Here is a 24,269-nt window from a genome sequence, read left to right on the forward strand (position 1 = left end):
TATCTATCTATCTATCTATCTATCTTTCTTTCTTTCAAAGTTGTTGATAAACTATTCAACCTGGGGAAGAATTTACTTTTAGCTCTGTGTGGGACTATTAATTGCTTTAAATCATAGTAATATAATGATATTTAAAGATATAATATTATATTATACTATGTGGTTCTCACAATTATTATACTGCTTGTCTTTAAAATATTTTGTGTCAAATATTTGGTTTTAGACTCCCACTCTAAGGTTAATTATTATGAAGTATGAATATGACATAAGATTGGTTACCTTAAAGAGACAGTCGATTCCAGAATGTTTATTGTTTAAAAATATCAATAATCCCTTTATTACCCATTCTAGCATAACCAACATAGTTATATTAATACACTTTTTACCTCTGTGGTTCTATGCCCCCTTATTTCAGTTCTTTTGACAGACTTGCATTTTAGCCAATTAGTGCTGACTCCTAAGTAACTCTACAGGAATGAGCACAATATTATCTACATGGCACATTGAGATAAGAAGCGGCCTTTAAGAGCTTAGAAATTAGCATGTGAGCCTACCTAGGTTTAGCTCTTTAGCTTTCAACAAAGAATACCAAGGGAACAAAGTAATTTTGATGATATAAGTAAATTTGAAAGTTGTTTAAAATTGCATTCCCTATCTATAAGTAATGTTATCATTCTCTTAAAATCATTTAAGGAAAGGGTCGCTTTTACTAACACTTGTATGAATTTTTGATGGCATGCCTCTCATTGAAGTAATAAACAAACTATGTATAAGTGGTTTTTAGTGTTATTGGATTTTAATTCACCACTTAATTCAAACCTAGTTCATTCATATGAAAAAAACTACAAACTGTATAAAATAAAATAAAAAAACAATGATACTTGTACAAAAATCTGCCTAATCACAATAATGTCCAGTTACTGGGACATTTTAGGATAGCATGGATTATAGAAATATAGGGCTAGATTTTAAGTGGAGTGCAAGCTATGTCCGGTTTTCGCTGCCGTTTGTGCGCAAGTTAAATTCCGCTCGTATTCCAAGTTGAAAGTAAATACAAACGCGTGAGTACAATTGTGATTTGCGCTAGAATGACCTCAGAGCTCTGGTAAATTGTTAAGAGAAATAAAAAAGTGTCACAAAAAAAATCAAAAAATATATTTAAAAGTACAGTTACACTCTTAATAACACTATCTAATAAAAATGATTAAATAAAATGTTCTATAAAAGTTATAAGGGCTCAAAGATATTAGGTCTCAGGAGTTTGAAAAAAAAAAAGGCCTGCAAGGCACTTTAACAAAGAGATACATGTCTAAATATGTATATGTATATATATAAATATGTTTATATATGTGTACATATGTATTTATCTATTGATATGTGTACATATGTATTTATTTATATGTGTATATATGTATTTATCTATATATATGTGTATATATGTATCTATATATTTATATGTGTACATGTGTATTTATCAATTTATATGCGTATATATGTTTCTATATATTTATATGTGTACATATGTATTTATCTATTTATATGTGTACATATGTATTTATCTATTTATATGCGTATATATGTTTCTATATATTTATGTGTACATGTGTATTTATCTATTTATATGTGTATATATGTATCTATATATTTATATGTGTACATATGTATTTATCTATTTATATGCGTATATATGTTTCTATATATTTATGTGTACATGTGTATTTATCTATTTATATGTGTATATATGTATCTATATTTATATGTGTACATATGTATTTATCTATTTATATGCGTATATATATTTCTATATATTTATGTGTACATGTGTATTTATCTATTTATATGTGTATATATGTATCTATATATTTATATGTGTACATGTGTATTTATCTATTTATATGTGTACATATGTATTTATCTATTTATATGTGTACATATGTATTTATCTATTTATATGCGGATATATGTTTCTATATATTTATATGTGTACATATGTATTTGTGTGTATATATGTATTTATCTATTTATATGCATATATATGTTTCTATATATTTATATGTGTACATATGTATTTATGAGTGTATATATGTATTTATCTATTTATAGGTATACATATGTATTTACCTATTTATATGTGTACATATATATTTACCTATTTATATGCGTACATATGTATTTACCTATTTATATGTGTAGATATGTATTTACCTATTTATGTGTACATATGTATTAATCTTTTTATATGTGTACATATGTATTTATCTATTTATATGTGTACATATATATTTACCTATTTATATGTGTACATATATATTTACCTATTTATATGTGTACATATGTATTTACCTATTTATATGTGTACATATGTATTTATCTATTTATATGCGTACATATGTATTTACCTATTTATATGTGTACATATGTATTTATCTTTTTATATGTGTACATATGTATTTATCTATTTATATGCGTACATATGTATTTACCTATTTATATGTGTACATATGTATTTACCTATTAAGAAGACACAGGTCTGTCAATTAAGGATACTTCCAAGCTCTGTCCGCCAAGACCATCTGTGATACCCCCAAAGTAATACAAGTAACAATCTCACCCAATGCTTTGACGTCACGTCTTGATCGTGTTTCACTCACGGGTGCTTGGAGCTACCTCTGTTATGTCTTTCCAAGATCCAGGGCTGGCCTCTACTGTGTTCTGCAAAGGTCAACAAAGCTCCTCACAAGTATGCTGTATATGTGTGTGTGTGTAAATTGGAGCCCTTTGCAGTCAAGTAGCTGAAAAAGTGTTTAACTATGTAATTCCTGTAAATATTATACATTCCAATGTTCTTCACATAGCAGAATATGTTCTATGTACTTTATATAAATATTCGTATAGGTATAGCTTTACCTATATTATCTTCTTATGTTGCGCTTTTAAATAACCGTGATCGTGTTTGTGTGACTTGTGGCTGTTAGGCTTTTTTCAACTTGTTTGGCTCCATTTAAAGTGAAGGTAAACTTTGATGAATGAAAGCACATTTTTTAAAAATACTATTAAAAACAGGGGCACTTTCATTCATCAAAGTTTACAAAGCAGCAATTTTGATTAAAAACTTACCTTTGTTTTTTTCACAGTCAGAGCAGCTTCCCCCACTCGGAGATCCTCTCTTCACACCTCAGCAATGACTAATCCAGCTTCCTCCAATCACAGCTTTCCCCCCAGGGGAGTCATTGCCTGAGGCCATGCCGTGATTAGAGGAAGCTGGATTAGTCATTGCTGACGTGTGAAGAGAGTATCTCCAGGTGGGGGACGCTGCTCTGACTGTGAAAAAAACAAAGGTCCATTTTTAATCAAAATGGCTGCCTTCTAAACTTTGATGAATGAAAGTGCCCCTGTTTTTAATAGTATGGGCAGGTAAATGGAAAATTAGATTTAATACGGGAAAATGCAAGGTTCTACATTTTAGAAGTAAAAATAAGCAGGCAACGTATTATTTAAATGGGACAAGACTTAGCCAAACACAGGAGGAAAGGGATTTGGGAGTAGTAATAGATAACAAGCTAAAGATGGGTGCACAATGCAGGGCAGCAGCTTCAGGGCTAATAAGATACTAGCATGTATTAAAAGAGGCATTGATTCAAGGGAGGAAAGCATGATTCTGTCACTATATAAAAATGGAGTGCAGTTCTCGGGATCGATCGCAAAAAAAAAATACTGCAGAACTAGAAAAAAGTTCAGAGAAGGGCCACAAAGCTAATAAGGGGATTGGAGAAATTAACCTATGAGGAGAGGCTAGCCAACCTGGGTCTGTTTTCTTTAGAAAAAAAGGCACTTAAGAGGTGACATGATTACTTTATATAAATATATTCCAGGCCCATATACAGAGATGGCAGAAGCTCTGTTTATTCCAAAAAAAATTGTTTGTGACCAGAGGTCACAATTTAAAGTTGGATGAAAGGAAATTTAATCTCCTGCAACAGAAACATTTTTTCACTGTAAGAGTAATGCAATTGTGGAACTCATTACCAAAGTAGGTAGTGAATGCCAATACCCTAGATACATTTAAAAATTGTTTGGATACATTTCTGTCTATAAACAAAGTTCATGGATATGATTGCTAGTATTAAATGGGTCACCTTTTAGTGAGATTAGTTAAGCTTAACTGGAGCTTTTTTATATATTTTAAATTTGTATAGGTTGAACTCAATGGACTTCAGTCTTTTTTTAACCTTATCTACTATGTTACTATGCTGGAATATCATAAGCTAAATCAGCTATTTCAAAGGCCATAAGGGGGAAATTAGTTACTTATAAACAATGTAATACACCCCAGCAAGTAAAATAGATCATAGGGAACAGATTAAATTTTTGGGTGAACTGTCCCTTTAAGGTTTGACTGACTAATGCTATATGCACAAAGTCTTTTTTAATTGCTTGCTTCTGATAACATATGATCAGTTGTGTAGGTTTCAAGAGGTTAAAGGATAAGTAAATATAATAGATTTGCATAACCAACAAATGCATGATAACAAGACAATGCAGTAGCACTTACTCTGAACTTCAAATTAGAAGTAGATTTTTTTTCTGGCAAATTACAGTTATGTCTATTTCTACTCCCCCTGTATCATGTGACAGCCATCAGCCAATCACAAATGCAGATACTTATAGTCTGTGAATTCTTGCACATGCTCAGTAGTAGCTGGTGACTTAAAAAATCTAAGGGGACGAATTATCTCTGTTTCCCACGAGCCTACAGGCTAAAGACTGCTGCTCCATAACTTGTCCGCTGCTTCTGAGGCTGCGGTTTTCAATCCGCCCGATCCTATACGATCGGGCTGATTGACACCCACTGCTAGCGGCCGATTGGCCGCGATTCTGCAGGGGGCGGCATTGCACAAGCAGTTCACCAGAAAATATAAAAAGACGGTGTACATTTTGTTAATGGAAATAATTTGGAAAGTTGTTTCAAAGTGCTGCTCTATCTGAATCATGAAAGTTTAATTTTAACCTGAGTGTCCCTTTAAGGAAATACGGTCTTATTGATATGTGGTCTTATAGATAGTTACTGAGATAATCCTATATTATAAAAGGCCAAGTGTGTTTGTCTGAAGCCGTCATGCGCAGTAGAGACAAACACACTTGGCCTTAGATTGATCTCGCACGCGCACCTCCGTGGTTTAAGCAGCGCACAGCAGAGAATAGAGCTTCGCACGCGCACCCACCCGACCTCGCACGCGCACCTCTGCAAGTCTAACAGCAGCGCGATCGCATGCGCATCTCCGCAAGTTTAACAGCAAGCGCGATGATCAGGTATGGCAGAGAATAGAGCTTATCACGCGCACCCACCCGACCTTGCACGCGCACCTCCGCAAGTCTACCATCAAGAGCGATGATCAGAGAGAGAGAGAGAGAGAGAGAGAGAGAACGAGAACTACGGTACCTAAAAAATTGGCCCGTGTACACGGACTTTAGGACTAGTATAAAATAAAATTAAAGTGTTTCATCCGGACTTAACCGTAGAACGATAACAGTAGGATTCTTATAAATGTGTGAAGGGCTAAATGAATTATTTTCATTTTCTTTCCATTTCAGTACAGACAGACATTTGTTTGGTCTAGTTTAGATGAACTCTGTATGCAAATAGTATTCCTCATCTATATCTTTACACAGGGGCATGACACCCAAAAATGTTTCTTTCATGATTCAGATAGAGAATACAATTTTAAACAACTTTCCAGTTTACTTCTATTATTTAATTTGCTTCCTTCTCTTGTTATCCTTTGCTTAAAGGTTTATCTAGGCAAGCTCAGGAGCAGCAGAGAACCTAGGTTCTACCTGTTGATTGGTGGCTGCACATATATACTGTATATCAATTGTGATTGGCTCACCCATGTGTTCAGTTAGAAACCATTAGTGTATTGCTGCTCCTTCAACAAATGATACCAAGAGAATGAAACAAATTAGATAAGAGAAGTAAATTAGAAAGTTGCTTAAAATTGTATTCTCTATCTGAATCATGAAAAAAATTTTTTGGGTTTCATGTCCCTTTAAGTCAAAAATATAAAATAGATGTAAAAGTTGTGTTGATATCTGATAATTGTGACACATTTTAGTTACATTAGTGAACCCAGTGTCCCTTCTTGGTGCATATTATCTATATTATATTGTGCAGTTGACGCAATAATTGAAATGCAATATTAGGATGTGATATTTCTAGAATTCCTTATACACACTTTTCCTTGAACCCTGTTTTTAATTCTAACTCAAAAATATGATTAAATGCAAAGTGCAGACTTTAGATTGTGACTTCTCACTAATGGGTGTCTTCAGTTTTTGTCTATATATTCCTAACATGGTGACCGCAGGAAAGTTTCCAAAGAGACTAAAACATAAATATGGTCTGATCATTATAATATTAAATACATACAATGGGGCATATGTATCAAAGTCTGGCGGACCTGATCCGATACTGCGGATCAGGTCCGCCAGACCTCGCTGAATACGGAGAGCAATACGCTCGCCGTATTCAGCATTGCACCAGCAGCTCACAAGAGCTGCTGGTGCAACGCCGCCCCCTGCAGACTCGCGGCCAATAGGCCGCCAGCAGGGGGGTGTCAATCAACCCGATCGTACTCGATCGGGTTGATTTCCGGTGATATCTGTCCGCCTGCTCAGAGCAGGCGGACAGGTCATGGAGCAGCGGTCAGAAACACGGGGCATCAAGCTCCATTCGGATACATATGCCCCAATGTATATTTACATTTGTATTACTCTAAATCAAACATGTAGCAAGTGAATAAGTTGCCATTTTTCTTGTAGTATTAGATATCATGCGACTGTATTCCTTATATATTGAAAGCTCTCAAGTGTTTTATTTTTGTAAAGACCCAGTTTCCTTTTCCACAGTTACTTCTCCAGACTTGGGAGTCGATCACAATGGTTGTTTTGTAGAAAAACAGGGTAATTACACACAAGTCACCTTCTAGCATTACTGCACATTATCTACAGAAAACTAGTGGAATGATTGTAACCTTAGTGTCTAGAGGAAGAAATATGTCATAGTTTGTCCTCTGCTGTGTAACATCTTGCAGTTTTTCTGATTTGAAAGAGAAGTTTCTTTACCAATTATAGATTCATGGGTGCATGGAATAAGTCTTCTTTGCTGAAAAAGGTGACACAATTTCCTTGTTTCTTTTTATTACTATAAACCGGTATTATAAGCATTTAAGAATTTGCCCCTTTTCTGGAATTTTGCTCCTTTCTGTGTTTAAGATGATAGAAACATACATTTTGATAGGAGTTAAGAACCAAATGCCCAATAAGTCTGCCCAAAATTTCCTAACAGCGTAAACCTATCTTGTTTGTAGGATAGCCTTATGGTTACCCCAGGCATCCTTTAAGTCCCCCACAGTGTTTGCTATTGCGAACTCTAATAGAAGTTTATTCCATGGCCTCTAGTTATGAAGTCGTCTACTTACCTGCATTCGCCGGCCCAATACGCTCGCCTACCATCGCCGCCGCAGACCTAAATACATTCGCCAAAGTTATCAATAAAGCTGTCAAGAAGCCGCGCACCAAGTACGGAGCGATGAGCAGCGGACTGTTGTTAACTGACTGTCATCGATCTCGCTGCTCATCGGCTTTTTCGCAGCTTTCTTTCTAGCCTGTCACTAAGCACCCACACTAAACTACACTGTTTTACCCCCTAAACCGCCGCTCCCGGAGCCCCCCCGCACCTAAATAAAGTTATTACCCCCTAAACCGCCGCTCCTATAATAAATGTATTAACCCCTAAACCGCCGCTCCCGGACCACGCCGCCACCTACATTATACCTATTATCCCCTATCCTGCCCCCCACTACACCGCCACCACCTATATTCAAGTTATTAACCCCTATTCTGCGAATCATGGACCCCGCCGCAACTAAATAAATTGTTTAACCCCTAAACTGCCTCACCCGGAGCCCACTGCCGGAACAGCCAATAGAATGCGAGCTCAATCCGATTGGCTGATTGGATCAGCCAATCGGATTGAACTTCAATCTGATTGGCTGATTGAATCAGACAATCAGATTTTTTTCTACCTTAATTCTGATTGGTTGATAGAATCAGCCAATCGGAATTCGAGGGACGCCATCTTGGATGACGTCCCTTAAAGGAACCTTCATTCGTCGGCTCCTTGGAAGATGGCTCCGCTCCGGATGGATGAAGATTGAAGATGCCGCTTGGATGAAGACTTCTGCTGGATGGAGGACCTCTTCTGTGCCACTTGGATGAAGAATTCGGCTCGGCTGGGTGAAGACGACTCAAGGTAGGGAGATCTTCAGGGGGTTAGTGTTAGGTTTTTTTTAAGGGGGGTTTGGGTGGGTTAGAGTAGGGGTATGTGGGTGGTGGGTTTTAATGTTGCGGGGTTGTATTTTTTTAACAGGTAAAAGAGCTGATTACTTTGGGGCAATGCCCCGCAAAAAGCCCTTTTAAGGGCTGGTAAAAGAGCTGGTTACTTTGTAATTTAGAATAGTGTAGGGCATTTTTTTTATTTTGGGGGGCTTTATTATTTTATTAGGGGGCTTAGATTAGGTGTAATTAGTTTAAACTTCTTGTAATTCTTTTATTTTCTGTAATTTAGTTTTTTGTTTTTTTTGTACTATAGTTTAGTTTATTTAATTTAAGGTAATTGTAGTTAGTTTATTTAATTAATTTAATGATAGTGTAGTGTAAGGTTTAATTGTAACTTAGGTTAGGATTTATTTTACAGGTAATTTTGTAAGTATTTTAGCTAGGTAGTTATTAAATAGTTAATAACTATTTAATAACTATTGTACCTAGTTAAAATAAATACAAAGTTGCCTGTAAAATAAAAATAAATCCTAAAATAGCTACAATATAATTATTAGTTATATTGTAGCTATCTTAGGGTTTATTTTACAGGTAAGTATTTCATTTTTAATAGGATTAATTTAGTTAATACGAGTAATATTATTTAGATTTATTAAAATAATATTTAAGTTAGGGGGGTTAGGGTTAGTGTTAGACTTAGGTTTAGGGGTTAATAATTTTAATGTAGGTGGCGGCGGTATAGGGGGGCAGGATAGGGGTTAATAATTTTAATATAGGTGGCTGCGGTATAGGGGGGGGCAGGATAGAGGTTAATAACTTTAATATAGGTGGCGCCGGGGTCCGGGAGCGGCGGTTTAGGGGTTAAACAATTTATTTAGTTGCGGCGGGGTCTGGGATCCGCAAGATAGGGGTTAATAAGTTTATGTAGGTGGCGGCGGTATAGGGGGCGGCAGATTAGGGGTTAATATGTATAATGTAGGTGGCGGCGGGGTCCAGGAGTGGCGGTTTAGGGGTTAACATGTTTATTATAGTTGCGGCGGGGTCCGGGAGCGGCGGTTTAGTGGGTAATAAATTTATTTAGTTGCGGCAGTGTAGCGGGGGCAGATTAGGGGTGTTTAGACTCGGGGGACATGTTAGGGTGTTAGGTGCAGACATTTCCCATAGAAATCAATGGGATATCGGGCAGCAGCGAACATGAGCTTTCGCTAGGGTCAGACTCCCATTGATTCCTATGGGATCCGCCGCCTCCAGGGCGCCGGATTGAAATCCAGGTACGCTGGCCTGGAATAGTGACGAGCATACCTGGTAGTAGTTTGATAACTACCAAAAGTAGTCAGATTGTGCTGAACTTGCGTTCAGAACATCTGTAGTGACAAAACCATCGATCTGTGTCGGACTGTGTCCGACGGATCGTAGGTTACATCACTATATTCTACTTTTGCCGGGCAGTAGGGGTTGATAACTAAGGCAAATCAGCCTCGCCACAAATACGCTGCGGAATTCTAGCGTATTTGCGGTTGACGGCTTGATAACTAGAGGCCCATGAATCAACCACCCTTTCTGTAAAGAAGCTTCTGCAAATTACTCCTGAACCTACCTTCGGAATTTTTCTTTTTATAACAAATACAACCTAAATTTTATAAGCCCCTTAATATACTTGAAAGTTGCTATCATATCACCTCTTTCCCTTCTCTCCTTTAAAGGGACATTCCAGTCAAAATTGAAATGCCCATAGATTATTGAATAGAAAGATATTTGCAATATACAAGTATTGTCAAGAATGCTTCTAGTACAGGTTATCACTGTTTTAGTGCTAACATTTTTCTCTGCACGTGCATGTGAAGCATACCAAGATATTCTCAGTGCACCAGTTTTTTATATAATGCAGCTGCTCAGAGCACCAGTGGGGCTTGTATCATGTCAGCAATCAACAAATGAATTCATTACCAGATTATTCAAGCACCATAGGCTTTCTAAGCAAGTGCTGTGATTAAAATGCTAGTGCACGGAGCATACTTAAATACACTTTTGAAAAAGCTATAGCTTTTATTAGAAGCATTTTTGCTAATACATGTAGATTACAAAAATGCTTCTATTTATAACTGAAATGCATCCATGTGCATTCCAATTTGGGCTGGAATGTCCCTTTAAACTATACATATTTAAGTAATTGAACCTTTCCTGGTTAATTTTATTTTTTAGACCATGAACCATTTTAGTAGCTTCCTTTGTACAGATTCCAGTTTGTTTATATCCTTCAGGAGAAATGGGCACCAAAACTGTACATTGTACTCAAGACAAGGCCTAACTAGTGATCTGTAAAGTGGCGTAAGATTCTTACTATTTCTGCTGCAAATACCTCTTCCAATTATACTACCAAGCATTCTACTGATCTTACTCGCTGCAATACTACATTGTTTACTAAATATTTAATCATCTGAAATATTAATTCCCAAGTCCTGTTCTTCTTTTCTAACAGTCAGTAAAGTGTCATTGAGTCTGTAATTAACATTTGGATTTTTCTTTCCTAAATGCATCATTTTGTACTTGCAATGTTAAACTGTAAATCCCAGTCATTTGTCCAATCCTCCAATTTTTTATATCACTTCTCACTTGGTCCTCCCCTCCTGGAACAGACATGCTTTCCCCTATAGCCCTTTGCTGATATCACTGATAAATGTGTTAAACAAAACAGGCCCCAGAACTGACCCCTGAGGAACACCACTAGTATCCGCCCCTTCTACTAAATGCACATTATTTACTAAAACACTCAGTTGTTTATCTTTAAGCCACCAGCATTCTACCCAGTTTACAGCAGGTCTTTTAGTGCAGGCCCTGAGAGCCACCACACTAAGCCTCCTAATAGCGCGGCCGAGTGTCTGTGAAAATAGGACTGCGTTAGCGCAGCTGTAAGTATAGAGCTACAGATGAACTTTTTCACCTGTAGCTTTGGAATATTTACATTTGTTTAACGAAAATTAATATAAATATTCAGTATTCCTTTTGCTTAAAACTAAACGAATACCGAAGAGTGCAGCCAATGGATATTCTTGGAAACTAATTATCCTGAATATTAGTTCTGAAAAATTTGTCTGAACTGAATTTTTCATGTCTGCACATGTCTACTAAATACACATTCTTCAAAATAGAGTCATTTTTAATTAATCAATGAATAATTGCAGGATGAGTTTATTTCAATCTGTTGCCATATGCCATACAGTGTAGCTCTGAAGTGCTACTTCGCCAGGGGCAAGCTTGATATATATAAATGCGTTTACAACGTCATATTTTTGAGCCTTTGGCCTTACTCAAAGTTCAGCAGGCGCTTATTTAATTTTCTTGCTCTCTCCAGATGAATGGCTAAGTAGTGGTGTACCCCGGTTTAATTCATATTCGGCTCCAGGTGAGAAGTGGTTCCAGGCACTGGAGGGCAAATCTGTGCTTGTGCTCCATCATCACTTCTAGTAACGTGTTGTTTACGGTATTACAACCAAATGCCTCTGACTATGCACACCAACACTTTGACAAAACAGAGGGGTGTCCCTGTTATAGTGATCCCTCCAATCACTCAGTCCATACAGTAATGCAAGAAAATGTGAATTTAAAGCTTTTTATTGTTGAAAAGCAGCATTGTGACGCTTACGCATTTCACTCATTATAGATTTTATTATTATATATACTTAAAGAGATTGGATATGAATGTATATGTCCACCTTAAAAAACATGTAATGTAACTATTGGGGAGAGGCTTCAATATATGGACAAAACCCGGATTGGACAAGATTGCATTTTTAAATGATGTTCAGTGTGACCATCCCCACTCTCTACCAAAGTGCTTAATGCAGGAAATGCGTAATAGTCAACAATAAAAAGCTTAAAATTCACAGGACTTTTCCACACTGTACGGTTTCTTACATCAAACTCAATGAAGTCAATGAAGTTGCACTCCAGATATATGTAAATCAGTGAAGAATTTTATTCAGGTTAAAACATACAGCATATCTAAATAGGCTCAGTAGCTGCTGATTGGTGGCTGCTTATAGATGTCTCATGTAATTGACTCACCCATGTGCATTGCTATTTCTTCATCAAAGGATATCTGAAGAATGAAGCAATTAAAATAATAGAAGTGAATTGAAATTGTATTTAAAATGATATTCTCTATCTTCATCATGAAAAAAAGTTTGTGTTTCGTGTCCCTTTAACCTGCTACTATCTAACTTTAGACCATGATACTTCCTTCCTGCATTGCTCTTTTTTTCAACCTGTTTTATTAAACCAATGAAAATAACAATGTTTCTATCAAATCCCCTTCCCCTTGCTCTGCTCCAAGCTATACATATTCATTTGGTCAAGTCTTCCCATGTAAGTCTTATTTGCTTAGACTATGTGCCAGTCTAACAGCATTCTTTTTATCAGTTCCTAGTTTATTTATATACCTCTGGAGATAGAACTGTATACAATATTCACCTAATGTGATCTATAAAATGCTATCAGAGGTTCAGTTTCTCTGGTGCTAATATTCCTTCCTATACAACAAAGCATCCCACTTGCCTTGCCTGCTGTGCTAAATGAAAAACAAACGTCTGCACATAAATCCCATAAATGGGCTGCAGCAAGGACACATTTCAGCCACAGTTTGCAAATAACACAGTTACCTGCACACTATGGACAAACTTATATAAAAAAGGGGGTTTTAGTTCCATTTTGTAGCCAAAGCATTTTCCTCCCTGTAAAATGTATAGACTAGGATTTTCCTATGGGGTTCGCTTTGACTTGAACAGGTGAATTATGTATATTATGTAATAGGCTTTGTACTGTGTCATTTAGTGAAAATCCTTCCTAGGTAGGCTCAGCAGTGCACTACTGAGAACTAGCTTGTCATTGGCTTTCCAATGTGCTCAGATAACTCCCAATAGTGCACTGCTCCTCTTTCAACAAAGGATACAAAGAGAATGAAACTCATTAAATAACAAAAGTAATTTGGAAAGCTTTTTTTGCAAAACTTTAAAGGGATACTAAACAATTTTTAAGGATTCAGATAGAGCATGCAATTTCAAGCAACTTTCTAATTTACCCCTATTACCAATTTTTCTTTGTTCTCTTGCTATCTTTATTTGAATGTAAGCTTACGAGCTGGCCCATTTTTGGTTCAGAACCTGGGTTATGCTTGCTTATTGGTGGCTAAAGTAGCCACCAATAAACAAGCACTATCCAGGGTGCAGTGCATAACCTAAAATGGGCTAGCTCCTAAGATTTATATTCCTTCTTTTTTAATAAAGATACCAAGAGAACAAAGAAAAATTGATAATAGGAGTAAATTAGAAAGTTGCTTAAAGGGACAGTAAAGTCAAAACTAAACTTTCATGATTCAGATAGGGCATGCAATTTTAAACAACTTTCCAATTTACTTTTATCATCAAATTTGCTTTGTTCCCTTGGTGGTATTTTTGAAAAGCTAAACCTAGCTAGGCTCAAACTGATTTCTAAACAGTTGAAAACCGCCTCCTAGCTCAGAGCATTTTGAAAGTTTTTCACAGTTAGACTGTGCTAGTTCACATGTGTCATATAGATAAGATTGTGCTCATTTAGGAGTCTTCACTGATTGACTACACTGCATGTCTGTCAAAGGCACTTAGATAAGGAGGCTGTCTGCAAAGGCTTAGATACAAGGTAATCACAGAGGTAAAAAGTATATTAATATAACTGTGTTGGTTATGCAAAAATGAGGAATGGGAAATAAAAGGATTATCTATCTTTTTAAATAAGAAAAATTTTGGCGTAGACTGTCCCTTTAAAATTGCTGCTCTAACTGAATCATGAAAGAGAAAAAATGGATCTCATAACCCTTTTTAACATTTATGACTCTTTAAAACATTGACTTTAGTATTTTTTAACTCATGATACTATTATATTTGACAACACAGTAAGTGGTATAATTGCTATGATTTTTTTTCCAGGAGGCGAAGGGGCGCAGTCAAACGCAGAGAATAACCCTGAAAACCATGAGAAGTCTCGTTGTCAGTCATGCACTTCTACGTTCCTTAAAATCGTCTGGGGTTTCCTAATCATTCTGTCTGTGTCATCTTCCTGGGTTGGAACCACACAGATTGTCAAAATCACCTACAAAAGCTTTCACTGCCCTTTCTTCATGACCTGGTTCTCAACAAATTGGAACATTATGTTTTTTCCTGTATATTATTCTGGACACCTAGCAACAGCTCAAGAAAAGCAGCCACTGCTCCAAAAAATCAGGTTGTTGTTTTTTTTGTTTTTTTTTTAATATCTACAATTGTATGTTTTATGTGTACAATTACATCTTAAAGGCTTTCTATTGCTTTCTAATGATCATTTAACCCCTTGGGTGCTGGGGAAGGCTGCCACGCATTAAATTGGTAAAAGCCTTGTTTAGTATTCTGTTATTTAAACAGGTGCAGGTATTCACTACTAAAAACAATAAGAAATGGGTTCTCTTAAGAGATCTTTGTACACCTTTAAAAGCTTTGCTAAAAGGAATACAACATAAAAATCCATGGCTGTACATTTAAAATAAAAGACTACAAATGTAGCTATTCTAGAGTCACTACTAGGTGTCCCCTTTTTAATTGGGGAAGTCCCTTTTTTTTGGTCATCACAGAAAATCTAAAATGGACTCGGGTGTGGCTCTTTGCACTCAGTTGAAAGCATTTGGCTATCCCCAGCCTGGAAAATACAGTTCCCAACATGCTAAGCTGCAATAAAAGAGGGAGAGTTACTATGCAACTGGGAGGAGAGAGGTCAGTTTGGTTTGTAAGACCTAGGGGCGGACTACATTAGGCTAGAAGTCATTGACCTTAACTGTCCTACATATAACAGGATTGTCACAGTTCAGGAGCTCTTTTATACTGTCCCTTCCCAGCTTGCTCTTCAGTGTAAATGCCTGTTTCCAAACTAAATCCATAGACTGTACATACTCTACTCATGAATTTCCCTAACTCTGACCTCCTGCTATACCTCCACCCAGAGAATCCAACCTTAACATGTGCATGTCAGATAGTGCAGGTGCACTAAATTCCTCATATAACAGACTTCTTTGGGGGTGCAATAAAATTCAGAATGAATATCGCTCAGGGTCTAACCCAATGGTGCACTAAGCAGAGGGTAATACTAAGCTAATGCTGCACCAAGCCAATGGTACACTAAACCAATGGTGCACTAAGCCAAGGGTTCATTAAGCTAATGGTGCACTAAGCCGAGGGTACACTAAGCTAATGGTGCACTAAGCCGAGGGTACACTAAGCTAATGGTGCACTTAGCCAAGGGTCTACTAAGCCAATAGTGCACTAAGCAGATGGTACACTAAACCAATGGTGCACTAAGCGAAGGGTACACTAAGCTAAAGGTGCATTAAGCCGAGGGTCCACTAAGCAGATGGTACACTAAACCAATGGTACACTAAGCAGATGCACTAAGCCAATGGTGCACTAATCCAATAGTGCACTAAACCAATGGTACACTTAGCAAATTGTACACTAAGCCAATGGTGCACTAAGCCAATGGTGCACTAAGCCAATGGTACACTTAGCAAATAGCGCACTAAGCTAATGGTGCACTTAGCCAATGGTACACTAAGCCAATGGTGCACTAAGTAGATGGCCCACTTAACCAATGGTGCACAAAGCCAAGGGTACACTAAGCCAATGGTACACTAAACCAATGGTGCACTAAGCCAAGGGTGCACTAAGTAGATGGCACACTAAAACAATGGTGCACTAAGCCAAGGGTACACTAAGCCAAGGGTACACTAAGCCAAGGGTACACTAAGCCAATGATACACTAAGCCAAGGGTGCACTAAGCCAATAGTGCACTAAACCAATGGTAAACTTAGCAAATTGTACACTAAGCCAATGGTGCACTAAGCCAATGGTGCACTAAGCCAATGGTACACTTAGCAAATAGCGCACTAAGCCAATGGTGCACTTAGCCGATGGTACACTAAGCCAACGGTGCACTAAGTAGATGGCACACTAAACCTATAGTGCACTAAACCAAGGGTACACTAAGCCTGGTTCTCAACAAATTGGAACATTATGTTTTTTCCTGTATATTATTCTGGACACCTAGCAACAGCTCAAGAAAAGCAGCCACTGCTCCAAAAAATCAGGTTGTATTTTTTTTAATTTTATTTAATATCTACAATTGTATGTATTATGTGTACAATTACATCCTAAAGGCTTTCTATTGTTTTCTAATGATCATTTAACCCCTTGGGTGCTGGGGAAGGCTGCCACGCATTACATTGGTAAAAGCCTTGTTTAGTATTCTGTTATTTAAACAGGTGCAGGTATTCACTACTAAAAACAATAAGAAATGGGTTCTCTTTAGAGATCTTTGTACACCTTTAAACAGGGACGTGCACTCATAGGAGGCAGGGGAGGCAGTGCCTACCCTACCATATGTGGCCAAAGCTTAATTAAATTTTAATTAAAACAAAAAAAAGTCCAAAAAAAAATATTTCCCCCCATGTAATGCTATGGAGAGGCAGGTACAGGAACGCTTTTCTCCATTGCAGGTCATGGGTCAAAGGAAAAGCTGTGCTGCAGCGCCACCTGTGTTCTGTCAATATATTAGCAGCTAAAATTGGGACCAATAGGAGGCACCCCTCTAGATGCCTCCTAGCAAGTGAAGGATTTATAGATTAATCCGAAGGAGGATGCAGTGAGCAGGGTCATGTGACACAACTGGAAGCTGAGGTAACCTAAGAACAGATGACACCAAGCAGAAGAGTAAAGTAGTATTCTACATCTCTTGTGATTCACAAATTGTGTTCAGATACAGCTCATTAACAGGGGGGGGGGGGGGCAGTAAGTGAGCATAACCCAAGCAGAAGAGTAAAGTAGTATTCTACATCTCTTGTGATTCACAAATTGTGCTCAGATGCAGCTCATTAACAGGGGGGGACAGTAAGTGAGCATAACCCAATACTGACAGGAAGTCAAAGGGTCAATTCAAATTTAAATCCATAATTTAAAACCCAGAGTTTGAAGTTAAGTGTGCAGTGTCCACATTATTTAAATAAAGTTTTTGACATTGAATATTGCTAAGCTTCCCTTTTTCATGGTTATTTGATTTAATTAGGTACAAATTCCATATATGTTATGTCTGTTCAGTCAGAGGATGCAGTATCTATTTTTATTTTTCTCTGTGTATCCATTTATTTAAAGACTGCTGTTAACTTATAATTTACAAATCAATTGAAAGCTGTTGCATTGTGTTTTTAATATGTGCTGCTTTTATACAAGTTTATATTAATAAAAAGGACATAATGAGTCATTTAAAAAATATATGTAATTATTGCAGTTAAATGTTTTTAGAAATAATGCCACTGTAAAGTAACTGGTTAAACACATAGTCAAAGGGGAGACATTTAAAATTAAACTTTCATGATTGAGGTAGAGCATGCTATTTTAATAGACTTTTCTAGTTATTTATATTTTGAGAATTAGCATCAACTGTTACTGGCCCCATGTCAGCAAATCAAATTAGTTTTTGAAAGGAACATGAAAGTCATAATTACATTTCCATCATTCAGATAGAAATTTCACAAACAAAAATAATAAATAAACTTTATATTTTACTTTTATTATTATGTACTTCATTCTTTTGGTATCCTTTGGTGTCCTTTGTTGAAGAGCATACCTAAATGGGATGTGTACGTGCGTTTCTTGAACACCATATTGCAGCAGCTGTGTTGGCAGTATTGATAACTTGTCCTTTGTGTAAAACTTGTATGGTAAATTATTTCTATTTTTACAATACAGTAGTGAGTAGAGAAGAGATTGTGTATAATTCTAATTGCTTAGTAACTGGCACTGTGCCACAGAATTGTGTGAGTGTGTATGTTTTTCCACACGCACATACTAGATATTACTTTGCAGATAATATCATAAGAGTTAAGGTTTACCAAACACCTGGCAGCGCAGAAAAGTTTTAAAACACTAGTTCTGAGTGTGTATGTGAGCAGAGTGTGTGTGGGTGTCAGTGAGCAGAGTATGTGTGCTTTATTCTCCAGGTAATTAATACATTTCCGATGAGCTGGTGCATTAGTGCAGTGTTTCTCAACAATGGTCCTCAAGTACCCCCAACAGGCCAGGTTTTCATTATAGCTGAATCAGTGCACATGTGAAGTAATCAGCTGATCAGTAACTCAGTGGTTACTAACTTGCTCTCACCCATCACCTGATTATGTCACCTGTGGACTGGTTCAGCTATCATTTAAACCTGCCCTGTTGGGGGTACTTGCGGCCCTCTGTACATGTGTTTCTCCGGCGTATCATATCTAGTGCCTCACCAGCCTCTGACCTCACTGCACATCACTGCCTTTAAAAGCTTTGCTAAAAGGAATACAACATAAAAATCCATGGCTGTACATTTAAAATAAAAGACTACGAATGTAGCTATTCTAGAGTCACTACTAGGTGTCCCCTTTTTAATTGGGGAAGTCCCTTTTTTTTTGGTCATCACAGAAAATCTAAAATGGACTCAGGTGTGGCTCTTTGCACTCAGTTGAAAGCATTTGGCTATCCCCAGCCTGGAAAATACAGTTCCCAACATGCTAAGCTGCAATAAAAGAGGGAGAGTTACTATGCAACTGGGAGGAGAGAGGTCAGTTTGGTTTGTAAGACCTAGAGGCGGACTACATTAGGCTAGAAGTCATTGATCTTAACTGTCCTACATATAACAGGATTGTCACAGTTCAGGAGCTCTTTTATACTGTCCCTTCCCAGCTTGCTCTTCAGTGTAAATGCCTGTTTCCAAACTAAATCCATAGACTGTACATACTCTACTCATGAATTTCCCTAACTCTGACCTCCTGCTATACCTCCACCCAGAGAATCCAACCTTAACATGTGCATGTCAGATAGTGCAGGTGCACTAAATTCCTCATATAACAGACTTCTTTGGGGGTGCAATAAAATTCAGAATGAATATCGCTCAGGGTCTAACCCAATGGTGCACTAAGCAGAGGGTAATACTAAGCTAATGCTGCACCAAGCCAATGGTACACTAAACCAATGGTGCACTAAGCCAAGGGTTCATTAAGCTAATGGTGCACTAAGCCGAGGGTACACTAAGCTAATGGTGCACTAAGCCGAGGGTACACTAAGCTAATGGTGCACTTAGCCAAGGGTCTACTAAGCCAATAGTGCACTAAGCAGATGGTACACTAAACCAATGGTGCACTAAGCCAAGGGTAGACTAAGCTAAAGGTGCATTAAGCCGAGGGTCCTCTAAGCAGATGGTACACTAAACCAATGGTAAAAAAAGATATTGCAGAACTAGAAAAAGTTCAGAGAAGGGCCACAAAGCTAATAAGGGGATTGGAGAAATTAACCTATGAGGAGAGGCTAGCCAAACTGGGTCTGTTTTCTTTAGAAAAAAGGCGCTTGAGAGGTGACATGATTACTTTATATAAATATATTCAAGGCCCATATACAGAGATGGCAGAAGCTCTGTTTATTCCAAGAAAATTGTTTCTGACAAGAGGTCATAATTTAAGGTTGGAGGAAAGGAGATTTAATCTCCTGCAACGGAAACGTTTTTTCACTGTGAGAGCAATAAAATTGTGGAACTCATTACCAAAGGAGGTAGTGAATGCCAATACCATAGATACATTTAAAAATAGTCTGGATAAGTTTCTGTATACAAACAAAATTCATGGATATGATTGCTAGTATTAAATGGGTCACATTTTAATGGGGTTATTTAAGCTTAACTGGAGCTTTTTGTAAGTATTTTAGATTTGTATAGGTTGAACTCGATGGACTTCAGTCTTTTTTTCAACCTTATCTACTATGTTACTAAGCAGATGCACTAAGCCAATGGTGCACTAATCCAATAGTGCACTAAACCAATGGTACACTTAGCAAATTGAACACTAAGCCAATGGTGCACTAAGCCAATGGTGCACTAAGCCAATGGTACACTTAGCAAATAGCGCACTAAGCTAATGGTGCACTTAGCCAATGGTACACTAAGCCAATGGTGCACTAAGTAGATGGCCCACTTAACCAATGGTGCACAAAGCCAAGGGTACACTAAGCCAATGGTACACTAAACCAATGGTGCACTAAGCCAAGGGTGCACTAAGTAGATGGCACACTAAAACAATGGTGCACTAAGCCAATGGTGCACTAAGCCAAGGGTACACTAAGCCAAGGGTACACTAAGCCAATGATACACTAAGCCAAGGGTGCACTAAGCCAATAGTGCACTAAACCAATGGTAAACTTAGCAAATTGTACACTAAGCCAATGGTGCACTAAGCCAATGGTACACTAAGCCAATGGTACACTTAGCAAATAGCGCACTAAGCCAATGGTGCACTTAGCCGATGGTACACTAAGCCAACGGTGCACTAAGTAGATGGCACACTAAACCTATAGTGCACTAAACCAAGGGTACACTAAGCCAAGGGTACACTAAACCAATGGTGCACTAAGCCAAGAGTGCACTAAGTAGATGGCACACTAAACCAAGGGTGCACTAAGCCAAGGGTGCACTAAGCCAAGGGTGCACTAAGCCAATGGTGCACTAAGCAGAAGGTACACTAAGCCAATGGTGCACTAAGCCAAGGGTGCACTAAGTAGATAGTACACTAAGCCGATAGTACACTAAGCCAATTGTACATTAAGCCAATGGTGCACTAAACCAAGGGTACACTAAGCCAAGGGTACACTAAGCCAAGGGTACACTAAGCCATGGGTACACTAAACCAATGGTGCACTAAACCAAGGGTACACTAAGCCAAAGGGTACACTAAACCAATGGTGCACTAAGCCAAGGGTACACTAAGCCAATAGTACATTAAGCCAATGGTGCACTAAACCAAGGGTACACTAAGCCAAGGGTACACTAAACCAATGGTGCACTAAGCCAAGGGTACACTAAGCCAAGGGTACACTAAACCAATGGTGCACTAAGCCAAGGGTACACTAAACCAATGGTGCACTAAACCAAGGGTACACTAAGCCAAGGGTACACTAAACCAATGGTGCACTAAGCCAAGGGTGCACTAAGCCAATGGTGCACCAAGCAAATGGTGCACTAAGCAGTGACATTCTTCATGTAGTTCTCTGCTAAACTATTAATAATAATAGTTCACTTTGGTCCTCATAAAGCCCTACATTTTATAGTGGTAATTTGGATTGTCACTACAACAAGAATGCCCTCTGGATATTTATTTAACAAAAAAGTATCAAGCAGCTTAAAAAAAAAAAAAAAAAATATTAAAGCCATTAAAAATGAGGTATTACATGAGAAAGTGATTAAAGTTAAAAACACGGGGCACAGAGTGCTCCATGAGAAGAGGAGATGGCTGGTAAATGGACCAATTGTTTACACTTGTTTACATGTATTTAGGAGTCAAACCAATATCATTCCAAAAGCCTGATCTGGTTATAATGGTGGTGACTGGGGCAGTATGTAAGCATGCACCCATGAGGATACAGTATGGTACTTTGCACAACTATTTAATGCAAACAAGCTTTGTTACTTATTATGGGCTAGATTACAAGTGGAGTGCTAATTTATCGTGTGCTAGTAAACAGGCGAATTTGCCTGTTTACGACCTCACGATAAACAACCAGCCATTACAAGTTGCATTAGCAATTAGTGCTTAAAAAATTAACCAGTGGTCAGACTTCTGGTTAATTTTTTTAAATGTCCCCCAATTGCCCCCAAAAAACATGTGAGGTCCCTTTTTTAGGTGTTAAAGTTGGTGGGGTGGGGTGTTAGACAAAAAACAGCACTGAAAAGTGCCTTTACATTGCGGTCTATGGGGAACTCTGTGTTCCCTGTAAATATTTATGTATATGCTAATATGCTAATATCCTATATAATAAAAGGCCAAAGCTGTTATGTGCAGTAGAGACTGAGCGAGGTCAAACATACCTGGCCGTAATGAAGAGACAGCAGAGAGGGTGGGCGGGATGGGGTGGGGCCAGGCATGAGCAGGCGTGGTGGAGGCGGGACCGCTGCACTGCAGATAAGGGATTGCGGCAGAAAAAAAAGGGACAGGGAGGGATGGGGCAGCTACATTACAGAAAAGGGGTTGCTACAGGGAAAAAAAGTGGACAGGGAGGGATGGGGTAGTTACGCTACTAAAACGGGGTTGCACCAGAACAAAAAAAAGGGACAGGGAGGAATGGGGCAGCTACACTACAGAAAAGGGGTTGCTACAGAACAAAAAAAAGGGACAGGGAGGGATTGGGCAGCTACACTACAGAAAAGGGGTTTGGTGGTACTAAATGGCGATCGCAGGAGGGGGGGTGGGACCACTACACTACAGAAAATAAAAATGTAAATAAAAAAATAAATAAAAAATGGGGTTTATAGGTACTGGCAGACAGCTGCCAGTACCTAAGATGGCAGCAATAGTTAGAGGGGGAGGGTTAGAGAGGTGTTTGAGGGGGGAATTAGGGAGGTTGAAATGTTAGGGGATCCTACACTGCAGAAAACAAAGATAGAGGGATAATGGGATAGGGATAGAGGGATATGAATAGAGGGATATGGATAGGGATTAGGGATAGAGGGATAAGGATAGTGGGAGAGGGATAGATAGATAGATAGATAGATAGGGATTAGGGATAGAGGGATAATAGGATAGGGATAGAGGGATAGGGATAGAGTAATAGGGATTAGGGATAGAGGGATAAGGATAGAGGGATAAGGATAGAGGGATAAGGATAGAGGGAGAGGGCTAGAGGGATAAGGATAGAGGGAGAGGGATAGAGGGAGAGGGATAGAGGGATAAGGATAGAGGGAGAGGGATAAGGATAGAGGGAGAGGGCTAGAGGGAGAGGGCTAGAGGGAGAGGGCTAGAGGGAGAGGGATAGAGGGATAGGGATAGAGGGATAAGGAAAGAGGGATAAGGATAGAGGGAGAGGGCTAGGGATAGAGGGAAAGGGAAAAATGGATAGAGGGATAGGTATAGAGGGATAGGTATATTTCTTTCCTTAAACATTTTGGCCCGTTTACACAGGCTTTAACACTAGTACATATATATTTATGTGTTAATATGTGTAATGAAATGAAATTATTTGGAGGTATACACATATTAACACTTAAATATATATGTATATAATCATATACATATATATTTAAATTTGCTGCCCATCATTGTGTGACTTACCCCCTTCGCAATGCAATGCAAATGCAAACGCAAGGTCTTGTTCACATTGCACCTAACTTGTAATACCAGCGCATATTTGTGTGCGCTGGTATTACAAAGTGGAGCGCAAATATCGCTTTCACGAAAGCAATATTTTGCGCTCCACTTGTAATTTAGCCCTATATGTATTGATTTCAATGCATGGCTCTGAAGTTTGCACTTAGTGTCTCTTTAACATGTAGTGGTATCAAATAAAAAGCCCTAAAACGTAGAAAAAGACCATAGGATTGAGAAAATAATAAATGAACCGTATACGGAGATAGCATGTAAATGTGCTAATGTTTTATGGTAATAATTTGTGCAGGCGACATGTGAGGAATATGGATTTATCTGAGTGTACAATTCACACTATTGCTCAGTGCATAGTTTCACTTTACTTTTATGAAAGGGAACATTTCCCACCCAAAGTGGCTTTATACTAGAAGCACAGAGACTGTCATTTTATGTCAGATAAATTGCTCCATTTACTCTGTGGTATAAAGAATAAATCCATCAGATTCTTTTATGCTTTGCCCTTGTCAGACACCTCAGATAGAGATACAGCCATTTCTGTTGTGTTCTATTATTGTAAATACAGTAAAAACAAAGCTTTTGGTGATGTGGCAAAACCTCTCTAAGGGGCCGATTTATCAAGCTCCGTATGAAGCCCCTTGTTTCTAAAGACCGCTGCTCCATAACTTGTCTGCCTGCTCTGAGGCCGCTGACAGAAATCAACCTGAT

At 38.1% G+C, this 24,269-nt stretch overlaps 1 protein-coding gene across 3 annotated transcripts in view; it reads left to right on the forward strand.

Moving 5' to 3' along the window:
• Window positions 1-24,269, forward strand: part of SLC35F4 (solute carrier family 35 member F4) — a 411,231-nt gene that overhangs the window by 296,939 nt on the left and 90,023 nt on the right. The window contains exons 3-5 of one of the 3 annotated variants that reach the window (XM_053697324.1): window positions 9,114-9,145; window positions 9,185-9,197; window positions 14,298-14,592. In XM_053697324.1, coding sequence (XP_053553299.1) covers window positions 9,114-9,145; window positions 9,185-9,197; window positions 14,298-14,592 — 340 coding nt within the window. Of the gene's footprint in view, window positions 1-9,113; window positions 9,146-9,184; window positions 9,198-12,834; window positions 12,851-14,297; window positions 14,593-24,269 lie in introns of all 3 variants that reach the window. The other 2 variants (XM_053697323.1, XM_053697325.1) reach the window with 2 other exon arrangements.

This window comes from Bombina bombina, chromosome 1, assembly GCF_027579735.1.
Source record: "Bombina bombina isolate aBomBom1 chromosome 1, aBomBom1.pri, whole genome shotgun sequence".
NCBI lineage: Eukaryota > Metazoa > Chordata > Amphibia > Anura > Bombinatoridae > Bombina > Bombina bombina.